We start from the raw sequence: 17,130 nt of genomic DNA, 5'->3' as shown, positions 1-17,130 counted from the left end.
AAATGTGGCCCTTCCGTTGTGATGGAGCAAACACAAACCTGATCCAAAAACAGGTGGAGGGGGGCTGGAAGACGATCAAATCAATAGGCTTATAGCCTATCGGTATAATCCGAAGAGACTTCTAATCGAAGAGGTTTTGTGGCTCGTTCGTCTTTCTCTAGCACCCCTTCGCGTCAAAGACTCTTTAGTGACCTTTTTGCACTTCGCATATACGATGCCTTTTATTCTTTTCCTCTTTCATTTACACTTTCCAACCTGTATATCTCCTTTCTTGCAGGCGAAGTGGTTATGATTTCACGGATCGCGCTACGTCTTTGCACTCTGCAGAACAGCTCCGAAGCCGGTCAGGTCGCACCCCTTGCTGATACATCTGCGACCCCGTCACCTGCTTGGGAGCCCAGTCCAGCTAATCCCAGCTAAACTGATCCTATCTAAGTTTAGAGATGAGACCCTTCCTTCACTTGGCCCTGTTGAACCCCGTCTACCTGCTAGTTCGCCCTCTAGAGTTTCAGCTCCTGCCGAAGAGGCCGGTGAGGGCACGAGCTTTAAAAACCGCTAGAGGCACAAGGACCACGACAAAGGGTCGGGATCGTCCAAGTCAAGCAAAGACAATAAATCCTGATCTGAAAGCAGAATGGCTAAGGAGGCTGCCGAGCAAGCCTAGGAATGACTGAGCTTAGAGATTATGTCTTGGTGGAAGGAGGCTCGCAAAGAACTCAAGAGCGACCATCACCTAACTTCTGAGTTGCATGAAAGAGCGTTTTGTGCTGAACTAGAACATATCTGCGAGGAATTCAGTGCTGCATGGGGAACTTGGGCAAGATTCCTGGGAGTTGTACAGTAACTGACTTCTCCCTCGCGATCAGGCATCCTTGTTGGCGACTCCGCACACTCGTTTGGAGGAACATGCAACTCATTCCATGATGCAGGTAGATAAGTTTTTGTGATCTTCCTGAATTGGACTTGTGTTCTTACGATCTGATATGACTTTGGAGGTTGTAACCCTCGACCATAGCTTGGCCTTAAAATGCACGAGGTACCGGTGAAATCACATGATCGCTGAGAAAAAGCTCAGGTATCTGCGAGCGCGACTCACTAAAAAGGAAACCTAGGAGAAGGCTTTGACTGTAGAAGTACTGGAACTCAAGAATCAGCTATCAGCTTTTGCGGTCAAGGCTGCTAAAGCTAAAGAAGACGATCACTTTGAGGGCCTAAAAGAAGGTTATGAAGCTGGCCATCAAGAGGGTGTCGAAGAAGGTCAAGCTGGTCGCATAATCATAGAAGAACATCAGAGCTTGCTTGCCAGTTCTTAAATACAAGCTGTTCGAGATTCCATGAAGGCTCCTGCATTCCAGGTTGCAGTTGAGATAAAAGCTGCAAACTTTTTCAACAACGACTTCAATACCTGCAAGGCTAAACTTAACACCTTAGGTGCGTTTGCAGGGGGTTTCGATCAACGACGCTTAAATCCCTCGCTTGATGGAAAACTCCAACTTTACCCCTATAAGCCCCCCCCCTCCTGAGAAAGAGGATAAATTCTCTGTTCTACTGGACGAGATGGAGAATCAAAAGTAGGAACAATCTTTAATTCTTTTTTGAGATTTTTGAGAAGTTAGATCAGATTATTCTTCTGTCATTTTGTCGTCTTGAGTTGGACTCCTTATTTTGCTGTTTGGACTAAACTCGATTGTGTTGGATTTTTGTATACTCCCCTTTTGTAACCAGAATTGTGGGCTAATTTTGAATGCCTTTTCAGATCGCGTGATGTCTTTTCCGACCTATTAAAGAATTAATAGCCTTCAAGTGATACATCTTTTTCAGATCGCATGAGATCTTTCTCTGATCAATTAAAGAAATAATGGCCTTCCTCAGGCTCCAAGTAATGCATCTTTTTCAGGTCGCATGAGATCTTTCTCAAATCAACTAATGAATTAATGACCTTCATCAGACTCCAAATAATGCATCTCTTTCAGATCGCATGAGATCTTTCTCAGATCAACTAATGAATTAATGGCCTTCATCAGGCTTAAAGTAATGCATCTTTTTCAGATTGCATAAAGTTAGATCTCTTCCAGAGCCTTTTTCAAGCTCGTAAAATTTGGATCTTGCTCAAACCGTTGAACTAGAACTCCAAGAAGTAAAATCCTGATCTTTCCCAGATCACTAGATATTGGGCCCTTTTCAGGCTCTAAAGAAAAAGGTGATATCTTTCAGATCGATGTACAATCGGGTGGTCTTTTTCAAGCACAAAAGAGGAAAAACAACGATCTTTTTCAAATCCTATCTACAACCATGTGGCCTTTTTCAGGCGTAAAAGAGAAAAGAAAGTGATCTTTATCAGATTCATGTACAAGAGTGGCCTTTTTCAGTCGCAAAAGAGAAAAGAAATCGATCTTTCTCAGATCCATTTACACGTGGCCTTTTTCAGGCGCAATAGAGAAAAGAAAGCGATCTTCAGGCATCGAACTTCTTCAAGTTGTTTATGTTCCAAGGTCACAGTAAGTTCTGCCCTTGCATGTTTTGCAACTTATAAGTGCCCCTCTTTTTAATTTCAATCACTTTATATGGTCCTTCCCATGTGGGGTCGAGCTTCCCCACATGGCGAGACACTTCAACTTTTTTTAGCACGAGATCTCCCACATGCAACTACCTTGGTTTCACCTTCCGGTTGTAGTTATTCATCATTATTCCCTTATGATGCATTATCCTCGCATACGTCGTGTCCCTCCTCTCTTCAATTGTGGTTAGATCGAAACTCCTTTCATCTTGGTTGGTCTCAGGGTCGTACGTCATAACCCTTTGGGATTCCTCACCTATTTCTGTAGGGATAATGGCTTCAGTTCCATAAACTAAGCAAAATGGAGTCTCACCTGTTGCAGTTTGCGGGGTTGTTCGATAGGCCCAGAGAACTCCTGGCAGTTCCTCGACCCACAATCCCTTAGCCACAATGCACATTTTTAGATGCTGCAAGATAGTTCGATTAGTGACCTCAGTCTGTCCATTTACTTGTGGATTGCCTACAGCGGTAAAATATTGCGCGATCTTCAGCTCCTTGTACCATTCCATAATTCTTCTTGAAATTGAGTTCCATTATCCAAAACCAATACTCTAGGTATCCCAAATCGGCAAATAATATTCTTCCAAATAAAATTGATCACTTCCTTCTTCGATATCTTAGCCACGACTTCGTCTTCTACCTATTTTGAGAAATATTCCTCTGCTACAATAATAATTTTTTTATGAGCTTGGGCTGGGGGAAATAGTTCCAGGATATCTATACTCCACTGGTCGAAGGGGCATGCGATCTTGATCGGCTCCATGGAGGTTGCAGGTTGATGTATTAGTGACGCATACCTTTGAAAGCTATCATATCTCTTCACAAATTCTCTCGCGTCTTTCACAATTGTCGGCCAAAAATATCCCCGCCTCACGATCTTCTGGGCAAGCGATCTCGCTCTTGAATGGTTTCCTCAGCTTCCCTCGTGGACTTCTTTCATCACGTACTCAGTTCTTTCTTTATTCAAGCATTTTAGCGACGGACCATCTATAGTTCTTTTATATAACTGTCTTGAAATGATCGTGAAGCGTGCGGCCTTGAATTTTATCCTTTTTGCTAGAATGGGATCGTCAGGTAAGATGCCATTTTCTAAATACATGATCTCATCCTTCCAAGACTCAGACTCACATACCATCTCTACATTCAAACCTTCGATGATCACTACCTCATCATGAATTATTGTTGTAATTATGCGATTCTTTATACCTGCCATGGTAGCTCCGAACTTAGATAATGCGTCCGCTTTATCATTTTCACAGTGCAAAATTTGTTGGATTGCACAATTGTCAAACTTATCCATCCATGTCTTCGCTGCCTTCCGATATGAAGTCATTTCGCTCTCCCTTATCTCGTAGGTCCCTTCTATTTGCTTCACAACCAACTGCGAGTCCATGAAGACCTCCAAGTTTCTGGCCCCTGCCTCGTACGCCAGTTCTAATCCTAGAATCAGGGCTTCATATTCGGCTTCGTTGTTAGTGATGGGAAAGGATAATTTTGCTGCGACTTCGATCTCTACCCCCTCGGGCCCTTGAATCCATATTCCTGCTTCCCCCTTACTAGAGTTAGAAGACCCATCCACGTGCAACATCCATTTATTATTCTGCTCCTTGATCGGGTTTCCAGCTAATTCGATCATAAAATCCACCAACACCTGTGCCTTCTGTGCAACCCTAGCCTGATAATCTATATAATATTCTCCCAACTCTATTGCCCATCTCACTAATTTTCCCGACGCTTCAGGTCGCGACATAACATACTTCAAAGGGTAATTGGTGAGCAGAACTCTATTCCTCTGTGTCGTGCCCTTTTTCTCGATGGAATCTGCAGTATTTGTTGGAGAACTTATTGGCGGGTGTAAATCTGGTATGTCTTGGCCATTTGAGCACATTTTACTTTTCAACCATCATCAGAGCTTTGGTTCTGGTCATCGCGAGGGGAGTGTACTTGTGATACTTGGGTTGATACAAGGGTTCTTTTTTCTTATCATACCTTGTTCACTGATTTTCTCCTCTCACTTCTCTGCTCCGATTAAAATTTCTGTCTCGAGCTCGGTTCTGCCACTCCCCATCTTTTATGGTGTTCATCTCCTCTACGTCGATGTATTTCTGTGCCAGGGCCATGAGTTGTTCAACATCTGTAGGCGGGTCGCGTGCCAAGGCGGATGCAAGTGGTCCTTTTTCAGCCTATGTATGAGTATGCTTACCATCATATCTATTCTCAAATCCTGGACCTCTAGCGTCTCGTTGTTAAATCTCCCCATAAAACTTTTTAGCCACTCATCCTCCCATTGTCGTATTGTGAACAAATATGTTGCTGACCTTTTCTGCTTTCTCTTGCTAGCAAAATGAAAACCGAACTTCTGCAGCAGTTGTTCGTAAGATTCAATACTCTTTAATTTTCGAGGAAATGATAAATGAGTCTGCTACAAATTAGCTTCTTATATAAACTCTTGACCAGGCAGACCGACTAGGCGAAAGGGAGGGGGCGGCGTAGGAATCGGGGAAAGAGGAGGAGGTAGACGGCAACAACAGCGACGGAGGAGAGGGGGAGGGAAAGGTGGACTGGCCGTGGTGGGGAGTGGATGGGGATAAAAAAAAGTTATAAAATTTTTATATACGTATATTATTATAAATATGTATTATATATACTAGATATATTTATATATAAAATAAAATTTAATTTTTAAAAGTCAACATATTCACAATAACGATATGTGCATTACACTGTAGTCTCCAAACCCTTTTAGAGTATTTTTTATTTTATTTTAAAAAATACAATAAGATAATTTACTAAATTTTCTTTTTTTTTCATTTCCTATATGATATGGGGACGCTTGCATTTTTTTCCTAAAATTATACATAGGTGTCTAAAATTTACTCTGAAAAAATACATTGATGTCACAATCTCACACAAGAAATGTTTGCAATTTACACGTAAGAACTCACCCATGCATGCATGCGTAGGCCCCCCCCGCCCCCCCTCCACCCGTAAAAATTAAACCATATAAATCTTTCCACCTAATTTTAGTTTTAGTTCGATAACTATGTCCATTTTTGTTTAGATCCAGTAACTTACGAAATTGTTTACTTTTAGTCCTCTGACAGATTTTCGGACAATTTTACCCCCTATGCAACTTTTGAAATGCAGTTTTAGTCCATATGCGCTCATAGGGGTAAAATTGTTCGAAAATCTCCCAAAGGACTAAAAGTAAGTAATTTCGTAAGTTACTGAACCTAAACAAAAATTGACATAGTTATCGAATTAAAATTAAAATTAGACATATTTAACGGATTAAAATAATACTTTTCCCGAACATTTAGGATCCGTTGAGAAACATATCTAAAGAAGAATTAAATCTGCGTAAGTTTAAAAAGATTCACCCATCAATAAATAATGATTAAGAAGAGGCACTTTTTGTAAGTGATGTAACTACAATACTATGTGTAACTGTTATTTTCTAATTTTAATTTAAAACTTTTTAATTCTTATCGACATTACGTACATTATAATTATTCTTTTGCGAGAAGTTATAATCATAGGAATATAAGAAATTATAGGATTAATTATATTTTATCATTTGAACTATAATCGTTTTTACATTTTGATTTAAATTACCATCTTACTTTACGAAATTTTGTATTTTGTCATTTATAACTATTTTTTCAAACGTTTTTTTGTCAAACAAGCATCACATGTAGTGCATATGTGATATATATGGGTTATGTGATGTTTTGACATATGCACAGCATGTGATGGGTTCTCGGCGAAAAAATTAGCAAAAAAAAGATCATATATAATAAAGTGCAAATTTTGTGAAATTCGAATACTAAGTTGACACAAAAAAAGTTTAGACACCCAAATGTAAAAACAGATAAAATTCAGATCACGCAATATAATATACCTTGAATTATATATAGTTTGTTGCGTGCGTATAACTCAATCCATTGAAACTGTTATATTATACCAAATATGTCTCAAAAAGAAAAAAGAAAAAAGAAAAAAGCACAATGAAAACATGTTAAACAAAGAAATATTATCAAATAGTTTTAAAAATACGTTTAGCAACATCATGTGATTTAAATTATGAATAAAAAAAATTATCATATGCAAGAAATTTACCTTGAATATAGTGTAAAAAACACAACATAAATTATCATAACAATAAAATTTTACTTTTTAATAGCAAAAATTATTATATTACGGAACCAAAATATTTTTAAAGAAAATAAATTGATAAACTTACCTGGAATTGTACTCATTTAAATTCTGGATATTTTGGATAAAATTACCAGTTAGAAAGTTACAAATTGGCTAGAAAATAAATTATAAGGTATAGTTTAAATATATTAAATTTTCAATTGGACTTAATGAATCTTCATAAAATATTTGGATTGAATTATATAGGGTTAAAAAACAATAAAGGTGTAATTTATAATTTTGATAAAAGTTAAAAAAAAAAAAGAAAAACTAAAATTAAAACACACACACACAAAAAGTAGGAAATGAGGAAGGAAACACGTAGCTTGCCACTAATTGACTCTACCAAGTGGCGAGTCATGCATCAACACATTACTTTGCCAATTTCTAAAATCTTAATAAATTCATATATTATGGTATTTGATGAGATAATTTTTTACGTACTGATCTTGCTCGAGCTTTGCGATCTTGAAGGTTGACCTCTCAGTTGAATGCTTACTCTATCAAGATCGAGTGATGAGTTCCTGAGAACAAAACAAGCACGTAAAGCTTGTCGGGTGCGTCCCCGACAACGACCCTCCGACGCTCAAATTAGTAGTATTCGAGGTGAACATGTACGATCAGATGAATATAGGTCGAAAACAAGAATGATGCAGTTACCTCAAACTGTAGAGTGTTGGGATATTTATAAGGCCCATATAAATACTGTTGTTTGGGCCACGTATCGTCATCGAAATGATAGACATCCTCGATCGGACGATCCTCCATGTGTCGGGGTCTTCATTCATGGAACAGGTTTGGATTATGGATTACCCGACCCGCCTTCATTGGTGCGCGGATCCAGAGCTCCCAAATGATGAAAATACCCTTCATTAAGGGTATTTTAGGTACTCCGCATAAAAATTGGGGTTTTCCCCATCATTACTCCCCCACTAATTCAAAGTTCAATTTATTGCTCTTTGAAGAAGGTGAACAATCGTGTCCGTTGATCATGTTAGAGTCGCTTCCACGTGTCCTCACCATGGCCCTTCATTTTAGGCGCGTTTTTCCAAGTCGTCCTCCTATAAATAGGCTGATCATTCAAAACCCTGAGTTACTCGCTCTTCTTCAAGCATTCGACCTACCTTCCAAGTGTCCGATCTCGATCCACAGCATCTCGAGATAGCCCAATCTTCTCAAGGTACGATGTCTTCTAGCTTCAGTTCTAATTCTGGCTCTAGTTCTAATTCCGATTCGGGGTCGTCTGCGACCTCTCTTAGGTCTGACCATGCCCCTTTACCTGCTACGTTTCCTAGTCCTATCAAAACAGCTAGTAAATCCCTTAAACCGAAACGTCCTGCGGACCACCCTGCTGGTCCCTCTACCCTTGAGAAATTTCAAGATAGGATGAGTAGAAATCCCAGGGCGGCTATAGTTAGTGCTGTCAAACTCCCCATACATAAGATAAGAGACCGCTATTATATAACACATGATTATGAAATTATGATCCCTAGGTCTTTTGATTGCATGCACCAACCCCCCTCTGGTTATCGTGCTTTTTCCCTTCAGCACTATGACGTGGGTTTGAGATTTCCTTTGGCTCCTCCAGTATTCTTCATCGATTGCGACTTTGCCCAATGCAATTGTCTCCAAACTCTGGTTGTCATATACAGTAAAACCTTTATAAATTAATAAACTTTCTAAAATAATAAAATCTTCCGGTCCCGACTTGGGCCTTTGTAAAAAATCATCAAATTCGATAAGATAATAAGATAATAATTTTTCAAAAAATTCCTTTATAAATATTAGGTCCCATTAAAACTTTAAATTAATAATTCATGAATATTATAACTATAAATATTATGGTAATTTGCTAAAATATGAAGTTTGTAATGCTTTACGCATTTGATCATTCATGGATGATTTTGCGATGCCTTTTAAATGAGAAGACATGGTTGGGTGTTATGAATTACTTTATTTTCATATTGAGATTTATATAGTATATGTTTCATTCATCATGCATGAATATATTTAATTGGCTATAATAGTTATTTAAGTGCAACGAATTAATGTAAACATGCATATTTAAGTAATTTCAATAAATTGAACATGCGTCTATGAATATAATAGTTAATTGTATATAATAAATTGATATTATACATGAATATATTTAATTAGTTACAAAGAATTGATTGATGCATGAATATAATCAATGAAACATATATGAATCATTTATTTTCAATACATATGTACAAAATTTGTTGAATTTAAAAAGTCTCTCTTTTAATTAATAAAATATTAATTTATCGATAAATTAATATCTCTCTAAATTAATAAAATTTCATAGTCCCAAGGTTATTAATTTATAGATCTATTACTGTAATTTTTTTCATAATAATAATGAAGGTTCTTCATCTCGAACCTAGTTTTGATAATTTTTGATCGTTCTATTCTTTCACTACCTCCAAGAGGTCGTGCGATAGGGGTTTCTTTTATTTATCCGCTAGGAAGGATTGTAGGTTTTTGGATACTCTGAAATCCAATGTTGGGCCTTGGCGAGAGAAATTTCTTTTTGTGCGACCTCCCCCAGGTCAAATGTGGCCCTTCCGTTGTGATGGAGCAAACACAAACCTGATCCAAAAACAGGTGGAGGGGGGCTGGAAGACGATCAAATCAATAGGCTTATAGCCTATCGGTATAATCCGAAGAGACTTCTAATCGAAGAGGTTTTGTGGCTCGTTCGTCTTTCTCTAGCACCCCTTCGCGTCAAAGACTCTTTAGTGACCTTTTTGCACTTCGCATATACGATGCCTTTTATTCTTTTCCTCTTTCATTTACACTTTCCAACCTGTATATCTCCTTTCTTGCAGGCGAAGTGGTTATGATTTCACGGATCGCGCTACGTCTTTGCACTCTGCAGAACAGCTCCGAAGCCGGTCAGGTCGCACCCCTTGCTGATACATCTGCGACCCCGTCACCTGCTTGGGAGCCCAGTCCAGCTAATCCCAGCTAAACTGATCCTATCTAAGTTTAGAGATGAGACCCTTCCTTCACTTGGCCCTGTTGAACCCCGTCTACCTGCTAGTTCGCCCTCTAGAGTTTCAGCTCCTGCCGAAGAGGCCGGTGAGGGCACGAGCTTTAAAAACCGCTAGAGGCACAAGGACCACGACAAAGGGTCGGGATCGTCCAAGTCAAGCAAAGACAATAAATCCTGATCTGAAAGCAGAATGGCTAAGGAGGCTGCCGAGCAAGCCTAGGAATGACTGAGCTTAGAGATTATGTCTTGGTGGAAGGAGGCTCGCAAAGAACTCAAGAGCGACCATCACCTAACTTCTGAGTTGCATGAAAGAGCGTTTTGTGCTGAACTAGAACATATCTGCGAGGAATTCAGTGCTGCATGGGGAACTTGGGCAAGATTCCTGGGAGTTGTACAGTAACTGACTTCTCCCTCGCGATCAGGCATCCTTGTTGGCGACTCCGCACACTCGTTTGGAGGAACATGCAACTCATTCCATGATGCAGGTAGATAAGTTTTTGTGATCTTCCTGAATTGGACTTGTGTTCTTACGATCTGATATGACTTTGGAGGTTGTAACCCTCGACCATAGCTTGGCCTTAAAATGCACGAGGTACCGGTGAAATCACATGATCGCTGAGAAAAAGCTCAGGTATCTGCGAGCGCGACTCACTAAAAAGGAAACCTAGGAGAAGGCTTTGACTGTAGAAGTACTGGAACTCAAGAATCAGCTATCAGCTTTTGCGGTCAAGGCTGCTAAAGCTAAAGAAGACGATCACTTTGAGGGCCTAAAAGAAGGTTATGAAGCTGGCCATCAAGAGGGTGTCGAAGAAGGTCAAGCTGGTCGCATAATCATAGAAGAACATCAGAGCTTGCTTGCCAGTTCTTAAATACAAGCTGTTCGAGATTCCATGAAGGCTCCTGCATTCCAGGTTGCAGTTGAGATAAAAGCTGCAAACTTTTTCAACAACGACTTCAATACCTGCAAGGCTAAACTTAACACCTTAGGTGCGTTTGCAGGGGGTTTCGATCAACGACGCTTAAATCCCTCGCTTGATGGAAAACTCCAACTTTACCCCTATAAGCCCCCCCCCTCCTGAGAAAGAGGATAAATTCTCTGTTCTACTGGACGAGATGGAGAATCAAAAGTAGGAACAATCTTTAATTCTTTTTTGAGATTTTTGAGAAGTTAGATCAGATTATTCTTCTGTCATTTTGTCGTCTTGAGTTGGACTCCTTATTTTGCTGTTTGGACTAAACTCGATTGTGTTGGATTTTTGTATACTCCCCTTTTGTAACCAGAATTGTGGGCTAATTTTGAATGCCTTTTCAGATCGCGTGATGTCTTTTCCGACCTATTAAAGAATTAATAGCCTTCAAGTGATACATCTTTTTCAGATCGCATGAGATCTTTCTCTGATCAATTAAAGAAATAATGGCCTTCCTCAGGCTCCAAGTAATGCATCTTTTTCAGGTCGCATGAGATCTTTCTCAAATCAACTAATGAATTAATGACCTTCATCAGACTCCAAATAATGCATCTCTTTCAGATCGCATGAGATCTTTCTCAGATCAACTAATGAATTAATGGCCTTCATCAGGCTTAAAGTAATGCATCTTTTTCAGATTGCATAAAGTTAGATCTCTTCCAGAGCCTTTTTCAAGCTCGTAAAATTTGGATCTTGCTCAAACCGTTGAACTAGAACTCCAAGAAGTAAAATCCTGATCTTTCCCAGATCACTAGATATTGGGCCCTTTTCAGGCTCTAAAGAAAAAGGTGATATCTTTCAGATCGATGTACAATCGGGTGGTCTTTTTCAAGCACAAAAGAGGAAAAACAACGATCTTTTTCAAATCCTATCTACAACCATGTGGCCTTTTTCAGGCGTAAAAGAGAAAAGAAAGTGATCTTTATCAGATTCATGTACAAGAGTGGCCTTTTTCAGTCGCAAAAGAGAAAAGAAATCGATCTTTCTCAGATCCATTTACACGTGGCCTTTTTCAGGCGCAATAGAGAAAAGAAAGCGATCTTCAGGCATCGAACTTCTTCAAGTTGTTTATGTTCCAAGGTCACAGTAAGTTCTGCCCTTGCATGTTTTGCAACTTATAAGTGCCCCTCTTTTTAATTTCAATCACTTTATATGGTCCTTCCCATGTGGGGTCGAGCTTCCCCACATGGCGAGACACTTCAACTTTTTTTAGCACGAGATCTCCCACATGCAACTACCTTGGTTTCACCTTCCGGTTGTAGTTATTCATCATTATTCCCTTATGATGCATTATCCTCGCATACGTCGTGTCCCTCCTCTCTTCAATTGTGGTTAGATCGAAACTCCTTTCATCTTGGTTGGTCTCAGGGTCGTACGTCATAACCCTTTGGGATTCCTCACCTATTTCTGTAGGGATAATGGCTTCAGTTCCATAAACTAAGCAAAATGGAGTCTCACCTGTTGCAGTTTGCGGGGTTGTTCGATAGGCCCAGAGAACTCCTGGCAGTTCCTCGACCCACAATCCCTTAGCCACAATGCACATTTTTAGATGCTGCAAGATAGTTCGATTAGTGACCTCAGTCTGTCCATTTACTTGTGGATTGCCTACAGCGGTAAAATATTGCGCGATCTTCAGCTCCTTGTACCATTCCATAATTCTTCTTGAAATTGAGTTCCATTATCCAAAACCAATACTCTAGGTATCCCAAATCGGCAAATAATATTCTTCCAAATAAAATTGATCACTTCCTTCTTCGATATCTTAGCCACGACTTCGTCTTCTACCTATTTTGAGAAATATTCCTCTGCTACAATAATAATTTTTTTATGAGCTTGGGCTGGGGGAAATAGTTCCAGGATATCTATACTCCACTGGTCGAAGGGGCATGCGATCTTGATCGGCTCCATGGAGGTTGCAGGTTGATGTATTAGTGACGCATACCTTTGAAAGCTATCATATCTCTTCACAAATTCTCTCGCGTCTTTCACAATTGTCGGCCAAAAATATCCCCGCCTCACGATCTTCTGGGCAAGCGATCTCGCTCTTGAATGGTTTCCTCAGCTTCCCTCGTGGACTTCTTTCATCACGTACTCAGTTCTTTCTTTATTCAAGCATTTTAGCGACGGACCATCTATAGTTCTTTTATATAACTGTCTTGAAATGATCGTGAAGCGTGCGGCCTTGAATTTTATCCTTTTTGCTAGAATGGGATCGTCAGGTAAGATGCCATTTTCTAAATACATGATCTCATCCTTCCAAGACTCAGACTCACATACCATCTCTACATTCAAACCTTCGATGATCACTACCTCATCATGAATTATTGTTGTAATTATGCGATTCTTTATACCTGCCATGGTAGCTCCGAACTTAGATAATGCGTCCGCTTTATCATTTTCACAGTGCAAAATTTGTTGGATTGCACAATTGTCAAACTTATCCATCCATGTCTTCGCTGCCTTCCGATATGAAGTCATTTCGCTCTCCCTTATCTCGTAGGTCCCTTCTATTTGCTTCACAACCAACTGCGAGTCCATGAAGACCTCCAAGTTTCTGGCCCCTGCCTCGTACGCCAGTTCTAATCCTAGAATCAGGGCTTCATATTCGGCTTCGTTGTTAGTGATGGGAAAGGATAATTTTGCTGCGACTTCGATCTCTACCCCCTCGGGCCCTTGAATCCATATTCCTGCTTCCCCCTTACTAGAGTTAGAAGACCCATCCACGTGCAACATCCATTTATTATTCTGCTCCTTGATCGGGTTTCCAGCTAATTCGATCATAAAATCCACCAACACCTGTGCCTTCTGTGCAACCCTAGCCTGATAATCTATATAATATTCTCCCAACTCTATTGCCCATCTCACTAATTTTCCCGACGCTTCAGGTCGCGACATAACATACTTCAAAGGGTAATTGGTGAGCAGAACTCTATTCCTCTGTGTCGTGCCCTTTTTCTCGATGGAATCTGCAGTATTTGTTGGAGAACTTATTGGCGGGTGTAAATCTGGTATGTCTTGGCCATTTGAGCACATTTTACTTTTCAACCATCATCAGAGCTTTGGTTCTGGTCATCGCGAGGGGAGTGTACTTGTGATACTTGGGTTGATACAAGGGTTCTTTTTTCTTATCATACCTTGTTCACTGATTTTCTCCTCTCACTTCTCTGCTCCGATTAAAATTTCTGTCTCGAGCTCGGTTCTGCCACTCCCCATCTTTTATGGTGTTCATCTCCTCTACGTCGATGTATTTCTGTGCCAGGGCCATGAGTTGTTCAACATCTGTAGGCGGGTCGCGTGCCAAGGCGGATGCAAGTGGTCCTTTTTCAGCCTATGTATGAGTATGCTTACCATCATATCTATTCTCAAATCCTGGACCTCTAGCGTCTCGTTGTTAAATCTCCCCATAAAACTTTTTAGCCACTCATCCTCCCATTGTCGTATTGTGAACAAATATGTTGCTGACCTTTTCTGCTTTCTCTTGCTAGCAAAATGAAAACCGAACTTCTGCAGCAGTTGTTCGTAAGATTCAATACTCTTTAATTTTCGAGGAAATGATAAATGAGTCTGCTACAAATTAGCTTCTTATATAAACTCTTGACCAGGCAGACCGACTAGGCGAAAGGGAGGGGGCGGCGTAGGAATCGGGGAAAGAGGAGGAGGTAGACGGCAACAACAGCGACGGAGGAGAGGGGGAGGGAAAGGTGGACTGGCCGTGGTGGGGAGTGGATGGGGATAAAAAAAAGTTATAAAATTTTTATATACGTATATTATTATAAATATGTATTATATATACTAGATATATTTATATATAAAATAAAATTTAATTTTTAAAAGTCAACATATTCACAATAACGATATGTGCATTACACTGTAGTCTCCAAACCCTTTTAGAGTATTTTTTATTTTATTTTAAAAAATACAATAAGATAATTTACTAAATTTTCTTTTTTTTTCATTTCCTATATGATATGGGGACGCTTGCATTTTTTTCCTAAAATTATACATAGGTGTCTAAAATTTACTCTGAAAAAATACATTGATGTCACAATCTCACACAAGAAATGTTTGCAATTTACACGTAAGAACTCACCCATGCATGCATGCGTAGGCCCCCCCCGCCCCCCCTCCACCCGTAAAAATTAAACCATATAAATCTTTCCACCTAATTTTAGTTTTAGTTCGATAACTATGTCCATTTTTGTTTAGATCCAGTAACTTACGAAATTGTTTACTTTTAGTCCTCTGACAGATTTTCGGACAATTTTACCCCCTATGCAACTTTTGAAATGCAGTTTTAGTCCATATGCGCTCATAGGGGTAAAATTGTTCGAAAATCTCCCAAAGGACTAAAAGTAAGTAATTTCGTAAGTTACTGAACCTAAACAAAAATTGACATAGTTATCGAATTAAAATTAAAATTAGACATATTTAACGGATTAAAATAATACTTTTCCCGAACATTTAGGATCCGTTGAGAAACATATCTAAAGAAGAATTAAATCTGCGTAAGTTTAAAAAGATTCACCCATCAATAAATAATGATTAAGAAGAGGCACTTTTTGTAAGTGATGTAACTACAATACTATGTGTAACTGTTATTTTCTAATTTTAATTTAAAACTTTTTAATTCTTATCGACATTACGTACATTATAATTATTCTTTTGCGAGAAGTTATAATCATAGGAATATAAGAAATTATAGGATTAATTATATTTTATCATTTGAACTATAATCGTTTTTACATTTTGATTTAAATTACCATCTTACTTTACGAAATTTTGTATTTTGTCATTTATAACTATTTTTTCAAACGTTTTTTTGTCAAACAAGCATCACATGTAGTGCATATGTGATATATATGGGTTATGTGATGTTTTGACATATGCACAGCATGTGATGGGTTCTCGGCGAAAAAATTAGCAAAAAAAAGATCATATATAATAAAGTGCAAATTTTGTGAAATTCGAATACTAAGTTGACACAAAAAAAGTTTAGACACCCAAATGTAAAAACAGATAAAATTCAGATCACGCAATATAATATACCTTGAATTATATATAGTTTGTTGCGTGCGTATAACTCAATCCATTGAAACTGTTATATTATACCAAATATGTCTCAAAAAGAAAAAAGAAAAAAGAAAAAAGCACAATGAAAACATGTTAAACAAAGAAATATTATCAAATAGTTTTAAAAATACGTTTAGCAACATCATGTGATTTAAATTATGAATAAAAAAAATTATCATATGCAAGAAATTTACCTTGAATATAGTGTAAAAAACACAACATAAATTATCATAACAATAAAATTTTACTTTTTAATAGCAAAAATTATTATATTACGGAACCAAAATATTTTTAAAGAAAATAAATTGATAAACTTACCTGGAATTGTACTCATTTAAATTCTGGATATTTTGGATAAAATTACCAGTTAGAAAGTTACAAATTGGCTAGAAAATAAATTATAAGGTATAGTTTAAATATATTAAATTTTCAATTGGACTTAATGAATCTTCATAAAATATTTGGATTGAATTATATAGGGTTAAAAAACAATAAAGGTGTAATTTATAATTTTGATAAAAGTTAAAAAAAAAAAAGAAAAACTAAAATTAAAACACACACACACAAAAAGTAGGAAATGAGGAAGGAAACACGTAGCTTGCCACTAATTGACTCTACCAAGTGGCGAGTCATGCATCAACACATTACTTTGCCAATTTCTAAAATCTTAATCAATTCATATATTTATGGTATTTGATGAGTTAATTTATTACATATTGATCTTGCACGAAATTTGCGACCTCAAGGGTTGACCTCTCAATTGGATGCTTACTCTACCAAGATTGAGTGATGGGCTCCTGAAAACAAAACAAGAACGTGAAGCTCATTGGGTGCGTCCCCGACAACGACCCTCCGACGCTCAAGTTAGTAGTGTTCGAGGTGAAAATGTGCGATCAGATGAATATAGGTCGAAAACAAGAATATAGCAGTTACCTCAAAATGGAGCGTGTTGGGATATTTATAAGACCCATGTGGATCCTGTTGTTTGGCCATGTATCGCCATCAGAATAATAGACATCCTCGACCGAACGGTCCTCCATGTATCGGGGTCTTCATTCATGGAACAGGTTTGGATTATGGATTACCCGACCCGTCTTCATTGGCGCACGAATCCAGAGCTCCCAAATGACAAAAATACCCTTCATTAAAGGTATTTTAGGTATTCTGCATAAAAACTGGGGTTTTCCCCATCATTACTCCCCCACTTATTCAAAGTTCAATTTATTGCTCTTTAAAGAAGGTGAACAATCGTGTCCGTTGATCATGTCAGAGTTGCTTCCACGTGTCCTCATCATGGCCCTTCATTTTAGGCGCGTTTTTCC

The 17,130-nt window shown here is 38.5% G+C and overlaps 1 protein-coding gene across 1 annotated transcript; it reads right to left on the bottom strand.

Annotated features, from left to right (window-relative positions):
* Positions 1–2,646: 2,646 nt before the first annotated feature.
* Positions 2,647–3,066, bottom strand: LOC148786911 (uncharacterized). The gene has a single exon (XM_088885013.1). The coding sequence runs from the start codon at positions 3,064–3,066 to the stop codon at positions 2,647–2,649; it is 420 nt and encodes a 139-aa protein (XP_088741139.1).
* Between the last annotated feature and the right edge of the window lie 14,064 nt (positions 3,067–17,130).

This window comes from Sesamum indicum, linkage group LG9 (assembly GCF_026168435.1).
Source record: "Sesamum indicum cultivar Baizhima isolate 11 linkage group LG9, ASM2616843v1, whole genome shotgun sequence".
Taxonomy (NCBI): domain Eukaryota; kingdom Viridiplantae; phylum Streptophyta; class Magnoliopsida; order Lamiales; family Pedaliaceae; genus Sesamum; species Sesamum indicum.
The sequence above is the reverse complement of the archived record's forward strand: the minus strand, read 5'-3'. Positions and strand labels throughout refer to the sequence as shown.

Bases quoted from the DNA above. Each gene is read 5' to 3' on its own strand.
- LOC148786911 (XM_088885013.1), bottom strand. From the start codon at position 3,066: ATGGAATGGTACAAGGAGCTGAAGATCGCGCAATATTTTACCGCTGTA.